At 39.2% G+C, this 8,543-nt stretch overlaps 1 protein-coding gene across 1 annotated transcript; it reads left to right on the plus strand.

Moving 5' to 3' along the window:
• Positions 1–732: 732 nt before the first annotated feature.
• On the plus strand, positions 733–6,496 carry LOC115582356 (leukocyte surface antigen CD53). The gene is made up of 8 exons (XM_030418313.1): positions 733–967; positions 1,860–1,944; positions 2,545–2,733; positions 3,063–3,137; positions 3,232–3,339; positions 4,165–4,269; positions 4,423–4,506; positions 5,946–6,496. Exons 2-8 carry the CDS (start codon positions 1,882–1,884, stop codon positions 6,015–6,017), a joined length of 696 nt encoding a protein of 231 aa, XP_030274173.1. The 5' UTR covers positions 733–967; positions 1,860–1,881; the 3' UTR covers positions 6,018–6,496.
• Positions 6,497–8,543: the final 2,047 nt, after the last annotated feature.

The following is an 8,543-nucleotide window of genomic DNA, read 5'->3' on the forward strand; positions in this document are numbered from 1 at the left end:
CATGGCGACTCAAAACGCAACTGGTGGGGGTTACCAGTGGTGGGCGGCGGAGCAAAAACGGACCGGAGCCGTAACGCAGCGGACCCGTATCCAGCATAAAGCACTGAATGATGCTTCGTGCAGTTGGGTTGGATCATGTTCTCACCACAAACGAACCGTACCAGAGTTTGTTTAGAACTGGACCGAGACCACCTCTACAAGGTCTCGGTCTGGTTGTTTTGGTCCACACCGACGTGTTCACACCTTCCCAAACGAACTGCACCAAGGGGGTAAACTCCAGGGTTCCATTCAACCGAATTAAACAAGGCAGGTGTGAAAACACCCTCAGTCTGCCTATAAAGTGGAAACCTCCAGTCACCCCCTTACCACTAACAGGGTGTGGTTCCCAAATGTAACTTAATGTTCAGTGGGCTGCAGTGTTCTCTACCTTTCTACAATCTGGTGAAGCAGTGATAACACCTACTCTTAAAAAAAAACAAAAACAACAACAACAAAAAACTGATACCAATACTATTAAAAACTAAAACACTGCGGGGGAGAAAGAGGAAGTCTGGAATACCCTGCTTAGCCAGATGTCCTCGCATCTTTCTAACATATTCATTGGCAGCTCATATGTTGATAATTATTCTGAATGTTTTCCACCTCACAGCTCTTGACTGCAGATTGACTCTTAGAGTTGACCTTAGGTCCAAGTGTTGGTTTTATGATGTCTAAATATAAGCGTCTCACAGACGTGCACAGTGTGTCTTTGCTGCTGTTATTTTTGTTTGTTCCCCAGCTGCACTTTCTCAGTCATAGATTTTCCATCATGCTAATGCTGAGAAAGAGGAAGTGAGCAGGCGGTGCTGAAAGCCCCATGAAGCGCTACACAGTTCATAGCTGTATGAGAAGTGGAAGTGGAAGCAACAGCAAAGATCCCTAAACACAAGTCTGAAAACAGAGATAAGCGTATTATTCTCCAAAACAGGTAAGAATAAACGTTATATTTCTTTGTTATTTGACTCTTTTAAGTGTCTGAATAAGATCATCAGAGACTTCAAGTGTTGTAAAGATCATGTTTCACTGACGTTCTCTTCCGCTTGCATCGTTATCATATAGAACTGTGAAAGATGTCATGTCTCTTGAGAATACTTCTAAAAAAACAAGATCCAATGAAGTTGAACAACTAGTTTAAAAGTTAAAAATTACTTTAAAATGATTATGATCAATCGTCTGGGATGAAGTACAAACTATGTAAAATCAACAATTGGTGGAAAAACAATATGGCAGCTGTGCTTCTGTCATTTTTAACACCTAAAAATAGACAAAATATTTGCAAAATTATATATAGTTGTGTCCTTGAAGAAAATTCTTTTTCCAGCAGATATCATTTATAAATAAATCAACAAACTGATACTTTTGATTACAGTCATGTCTTAGACATAATATGTTCTGGTGATATTTATGAAAGGATGTTTACCAAGAGGTGTTCCTTATTTTGGGGAACTTTGTATTTCAACAGCACACCAAATCACTGTGATGTCATCAGTGTCATCAGCAATACTAAGTGTTAACCCTGTGATGTCAGCAATACCAAGAATAATGGATTCATACCATGTTTAATAAAGTATCTGACACACACTTACTGCTTGTAAGGCAGTAAGTGTGTGTCAGAGACTTTATTTAACACAGGAAGTGAGGTGTGGTGTCATCTCTTCACTGCAGTGTGACCACGACATTTTGTCAGCATGAAGACACCCACAAACCGAAACAAAGGCCAGAATAAACACTACTGCTTTTGGGCCCAGATCAGACTGAAGTTGTCTTCCTCTTTTCACATGAGATAGAATATCTGATGTTTTGTTTGTTTCTTGTTACAGGTCTGAACAGAGGTGTTACAGAATGGCTCAAGGCTGCCTGAAGTGTTTAAAGCTCACCATGTGTGCCGCAAACTTCCTTTGTTTTGTGCGTATGTCTCTATCTACCAGCATCACACTCAGAAGTCCTTATGGTATAACTTGTTATTTTTATCAACCAGGAGGTCCTTCTACAGTTGTCAGGGGATCAGAACAAAACTCAACACAACAGTTTTGGTTTGTCTTTTCACAATCCCCTCTGGTTTGATCCAAAAAAAGTTCACAGTTCACAGAGTGGGATTATAAAATACTCAGGCCTCATGCCTTTCCTGTTGCTGCCTGCCATGCCATCTCACCGACAAAGTCACAGTCCTGGTCAGAGCTGCTGTAAATCACCTCTGTACTGTAGATTGCCTTAAAACAATGCATTTTATACACTTGTGATAGCTTTTGTACGGTAACTTCATCTGTAATGTAACAAGTAACTAAAGTTGGTAAATGGGTGTAATGGAGTAAAAAAGTACACTGTTTTCCTCTGTAATGTAGTGAAGCAGAAGTACTTTAGTAAATGCAGCGCTTTACAAAACAGGACAGAAGAAAGGCAGTGACACACTAGCTGCTTAGTGAGGAGGCAGCTGAATGAGTGTTTGTGATGAGTGTGTTTGGTGTGTGGCAGGACCTGACTGCAGCGTGTGTTTTCTCCTGTCAGATGTGTGGGGTGGCCGTGCTGAGCTTCGGTGTATACATGATGGTGAACTTCAGGATGACAGAGCTCACTCCAACTATGGCGAGCTTCAACTCGGCCAACATGCTGCTGGTCAGCGGCATCATCATCACGTGCGTTTCCTTTCTGGGCTTCCTGGGCGCTCTGAAGGAGAACCGCTGTCTCCTCCTGACGGTACGGCACACATAGCACTCCTGACCCCAGTCCATATGCTGACCTCTCTTAGTCATGCGTTCAACACTGTCTCTGTTTAAGGGAATTTTATGAAACTTAGACATTATCTACTCACCCCCATGCAGAAAGTTGTGTAAAGTTTCTCAGTTTACAAAACATATCTGAATCTAAAACATCGTAGCAGCAGTCTCCAAAATAACTGAAGTAGATGGGGACACCTTCTAAAATTCAAAATGGATCCGATGTTTTTCTGCGATGTTGTCATATATGTCAATGTTTTAGAAAAGTAGAAATAAAACAGGCTCTTGTGAAACAAACTCTGTTAACAGTTCTTCCTCCTGCTGTTCCTCCTGATGCTGGTGGAGCTGACTGCAGCATGCTTGCTGCTCGTGTATGAGGGAGCGGTAATGTCACAACCATAATTACTCACACTGGGTTTTGCTCATGAAGGAAACACATATATATCATGGTTAATGTGCAAATTTCACCTAATTTTAGATTGCTGAATTGGTGAAAGACGATCTTGTCAAAGGTTTGCAAAAGGCAAAAGAAAAGCCTGGAAACTCAACGGATGTGATGAGCGAGTGGGATCTGGTTCAGGAGAAGGTAAGTGTATCAGAGCAGGGACATACTGACAACACCTCTGGTGATGTAATCACATCACATCTGCTAAATGCCCTAAATATAAATGTAAATGACTATGGAAGTGGATGGTGTGTTGAAAAATACAGATGGCTAAGTGACTTCAGTTTGTTGTAATAAGAGATTCTGTAGTGCTGTATTGTAGGCAACTGGATGTGCTTCAGTTTCCTCAATACATTTCACCTCTCATCCAAGAGGCTTCTTCAGTTCTAACTAACTGGAGGGGAGCTGAGGGCTTTTAAACTCTGTGTGGGAGTGTCCTTACAGAGTCACTAAGGACACTCAGCTCTGAGTTTAAGAGTCCTTAGGGCCACTTGTGGGTCATTGACCCAACCAGTTTTGAGGGTTGCTAAGTAATGTAGTAGGCCACCTCCTCTGTTCAAAGACTGTCATTCCAGTTTGGCATAGAGGGAACTGAAGCTGGAATGACCGTCTTTGAACATAGTAGGTGGCCTGAGACATTACTGATCACCCACCTACAATGCAGCACTGAGTTCCCTACCCAGACAGTTAACAACCATTCACCGCTGGGCTCACCTAGCCCTAGCAACGGGCCGGTTGGGTCAACGACCCTCGAGGCACCCTAACGACTTAGTTTAAAAGACTGAAACTCCCCTACAGTTAGTTTTAACTGAAGAAGCCTCTTGGATGAGAGGTGACACGTCTTAAAGAAACAGATACCAGTAGGCTACGATACAGCACTTAGAATTACCATAACCTGGATGACTGAGAACCTTCATCAACATGTTATAAGATATTGTTTTTTGTTCTCTGAATAATTTGTTTCAGCTCAACTGCTGTGGAGTGACTAATGTTACAGACTGGGGAGACAAAGTGCCTGCATCTTGCTGCTCACCCCCATGTGGAACCCCGCATGCCCACTACAAGGAAAAGGTAGACACAGTCTGACCCCTGTGGAAAGCTTGGGTTAGGCTAGTTTTGACAATCTGTAGAGGTCATGTTCACATGTATTTGAAATGTTAGATAGGTGACTTATCATTGTATTTGACTGTTGGTTAATTTCCACCTAATGCTTTATGTTTGCAGGGCTGTTTGGTGACACTGAAGAACTTATTTGAGGAGAATTTCCTAACTACTGGGATTTCTGTCATTGTCCTCTGCATTGTTGAGGTAAACTGCATAGTGAACTTTCTGTTTGCTGCCTAGTCTACATACACACACAAAACAAATCTATACAGACTAATTCATCAATTATAATCAGAGTATTGAGGATGAGTTCAAGAGTCCCTGCTCTGTAGTCTGGCGATATGACAGATACTTCTGTCAGATGGCAGCAGGGTGAGCAGACTGTGGCTGGGTGGGTGTTGTCTTTTAGTATCCTCTGGACTCTGTGCAGACATTATACTTCACAGAGGTCACTGATGCTTTGTAGATGGTACCAGCGATGTTCTGGGTGATTTTCATCACCCGCTGTAGAGCCTTCCTATCCAGCTTGAGATGTTTCCATACTTCTGTAAAAGTATATGTATATTTCCATATTAAGACAGTTATTAAAATGTCACCAACAAATTGCAAGGACGTAGTCTGTCTAAGCAGATGAATTTTGCTGTGGGGGTGTTGCAGTGTGAATCAGAGTAATCGTCATGCACTACTGTGGCCTATGTCCGTTTAGTCAGTGTGATAATGATTATGTTGACTTGTTTATAGGCTTATTACTTATTACAACGCAATGTTCTAATTATGTTGAGATAGCAACATCTCTGCATCTTTTTGCCTCTTATAGCTAATTGTTTTGGTTGTCTGCTATTGTCGACCGCAACACCCCACTGTAGTCCAACTACTCTAGTGCAAAATATCCATGAAATCTTTTACCAGAATACAAGGGCACTGCTCAGCCTTACTTCCAATTTTGGCCGGTGGCCCACAAAGCATTTTCCCCATAGACCGCGATTATAAAAGAGAGATCTGTAAAACTGTTAACAGGACACCGCAAACTCAAAACAAGGTCAATTATAACTATTTCTAGTATAAATGTTTGATAGACCGAGGTTTAATTTTTGCAAATCTTTTCCAGAACCCAGATAAGAGTAAAAAAAATCTGTGACATCACAACAATGCAAAGTTAATAGGCTGAGAGAGAACCCGCAGGCGGGCCAGGCGAGCAATTCTCATTGGACTAATTAGGAGCCTTCTATGAATTCAAAATCTAGTTCTATGATAAATCTATGTATTTCTACAGAATGCGTGTATTTCCCACTCACAATTTGGACACCAAAATAGAATGCATGTAGAATGCACTTCCTAATAAATGTGGAGTGATTTTTTAAAAACCTCATATGTTGCACCTAAAATGGCCAAAAAAGTTCACTGATGCAGCTTGAATCTATCCAGATCTGCTAAACAGAATGATCTGCTGCCGTAGCACCAGAATACAGAGCAGCTTCTTTCCTCTGTGACACTCCGGAGCTCATCCTCAACATTCCAGCACGAGTAGTCTTTTTTTCTGTCTTGATTTTTGCAGCTTTGTTTGTATCTTAGGAAATAACCAACACATTTTTCATGATTCTTAAGACTTACAATTTTTTTATTCTCACGTTTTTCTTCGACAGGTCTTGGGAATGTGTTTTGCCATGACACTCTTCTGCCACATCAGCAGATCAGGACTGGGCTACAAGTTATAATTTCCTGTCAAACGAAGTATTTTATGGGTTTACGTTGTTACACAGCTTTCTCTATGCAGAAGGCTAAAAACTGTATTGAACATTTATTAAAATGCTTATTCCAGTTAAAATGGATATTTAATGAAGATGATAATTGATAATGATAATGCTTGTAAAAGGTTTTGTTTGACCAGAAGAACAAAAATATTTTGGGAATTGAAACAAAACAAACGTTTTTATTCACTAGAAAAAAAAAATGTTTCAGACGTGACATTTTTGGCCTTCTATAAACATATGATCAATCAATCTTAAATGCTATGTATTTCAGTTGGAGCTGTGTGACGTTAAAAGCCATTTTGTATATGACTTGCTTGTTGTGAGGGTACTCTGCACTTGTAAAATATAGCATACCTACTGTAACTGTCTTCCACAAACTTTTCAAACTTGACAACTTTTGGAAATCCTATAATAAACCAATAAAGTATTGTTCACGATATCAAGACTGCAACATATCCTCCATTTTATCCCCATCTTTATATTGTCGCATGATCATCATCATTTCCTGTATTGAGCTTGCAATTCACTGAACTGTGATGTAGTCGCTTCCTCTTTTGTCCGTTCAACCATCAGCTGGTTCCTCTAAAAATGGTCGGTCTTGACACGTATGTTTCTCTGAACCTCATTATGGTAGAGGCAGTAAAAATTCAGTTAACCACGATATAAATGTTAAAGACTTCCACTTTAAAGCAATAGCGTAAACTGTGGCAAGAAACTGACACGTGTAACATCATAAAAAAAGTTGACAAGGGCTTGAAACACAGATGAAATTTATTTAAAGAATAAATCCTGCATCAATATTTTAAGACAAAAAAAAAAACTAAAAAAATACTAAGATTTCCTTTACACTTTAATAATTTTGTTCATTTGGAACCACACAAAAATAGAAACAAGTACAATTTTTGTCATTTAAAAAAGTTGTAACTGTACACAGCAGAATATACCATTTATTTCAAACTGAACACCCCTGACACCTCAGAAACTATAAACACAAGTATTGCAAACCTAGAGATATGAAAAGAAAAAAAAACTACTCTGATACAGCTCTCATCCTCGTCTTCTCTGAAACAAATAGCTGTTCTACGTCTGGCTGTCCCCCTCTGGTGCAGGCAGCACAGTTTCTCCAATGTGTCATGAAGCCATTCAGGGTCCTATTTAACAGGGATTTCCAGTAACTTTGGTACTTGTTCCCTCCTCCTTTAGATACCAGATGAACACAGTCTACTTTTGGAGACACCACACTAACACAAAACTGACCCATAATGATTCAATGTCCTGTCTGTACATGAAGACAAAGAGTTCACCACTACAGTGAGCCTCTCTGAGAGGGAATGCGCTTCTGACATTGATTTACAGAAAACCTGGTAAGCACTCCTGCTCTTGCCTCATAGAAATTCTACACATTCTGTCCTTGCTATTGCTGAATGGTTATAAAAGCAGCTCATAAAAAAGATGGGGTTGTTTCATTCAGCAAGCCATTCAATTATTTATTTTTTTTAATATATATATATATATATATATATATATATATATATATATATATATATATATATATATATATATATATATATATATATATATATATATATATATATATATATATATATATATATATATATATATATATATATATATATATATATATATATATATATTTATATTTCTCTTTTACATACAACAACCTACGTTTACAGTATTTTGAAGTGTTGACATTAACAAATGCTATCGTAGTGAAAACTTGGGAACAAAATGTCGCTAAAAAGTTTGATACCTAGTTTGTGCTCAAGATGTTTAAAGGAAATAGCCATCACAAATGCCCCTGCAGGAGACGGTATCAAAATCATCAAGGAGCAGACAGTACCATGCTGAAAGAACATTCTTGTTAGAAAGAGTGATGACGTGAATGTTGCAAAGAGCGACCTCTCTCCGTAAACATTTCACCAAAGAGCCATGGCTGCAGATGAGAACATCTGCAAAGACATCAATAAATAAGAGAAAGACAGAACCAAGTCTTTCCCAACCCTGGTTCACAAATCCCCACCCCTAGTCCTGCTGGTAAAAACCAATGTCCCCATGACCACAATCCACCCATATAACTGGAATGAGCAAATTAGGGTATCCAGCCCCTGTTTTTACCACATTAAAACATAAAGGTTTAAATGTCTAATCTGCTGTCAATCATTCATGACCGACATAAATGTTAACATCTATTCTGCCTGCTGCTCAGTCGCATCACATACAGTATAAAGAGAAGCAAGGCCAGTTTACAGAACACCACGCACCACCTGAAACATCACCCTCACAGCTGCTGCTAGTCCATTTACACTGAAGTGTGACACTAAAATCCACTAGTATTAGTATCATAAAGCTAATCATTTCCAGATTAACATTTATATCAGATATCAATGTAGTAATTAATTCCAAGGAACAAAACTGAATAGTTACTTTAGTTGTTACCTTTAACTCCAGAAAAACAGCTGTCACACACAA

The sequence above is a fragment of the Sparus aurata genome, chromosome 5, assembly GCF_900880675.1.
Source record: "Sparus aurata chromosome 5, fSpaAur1.1, whole genome shotgun sequence".
NCBI classification, from domain to species: domain Eukaryota; kingdom Metazoa; phylum Chordata; class Actinopteri; order Spariformes; family Sparidae; genus Sparus; species Sparus aurata.

Bases quoted from the DNA above. Each gene is read 5' to 3' on its own strand.
- LOC115582356 (XM_030418313.1), top strand. From the start codon at position 1,882: ATGGCTCAAGGCTGCCTGAAGTGTTTAAAGCTCACCATGTGTGCCGCA. The intron at 2,734-3,062 runs GTACGGCACACA...CTCTGTTAACAG, and splicing joins ACCGCTGTCTCCTCCTGACG to TTCTTCCTCCTGCTGTTCCT. The intron at 4,270-4,422 runs GTAGACACAGTC...TTATGTTTGCAG, and splicing joins ATGCCCACTACAAGGAAAAG to GGCTGTTTGGTGACACTGAA.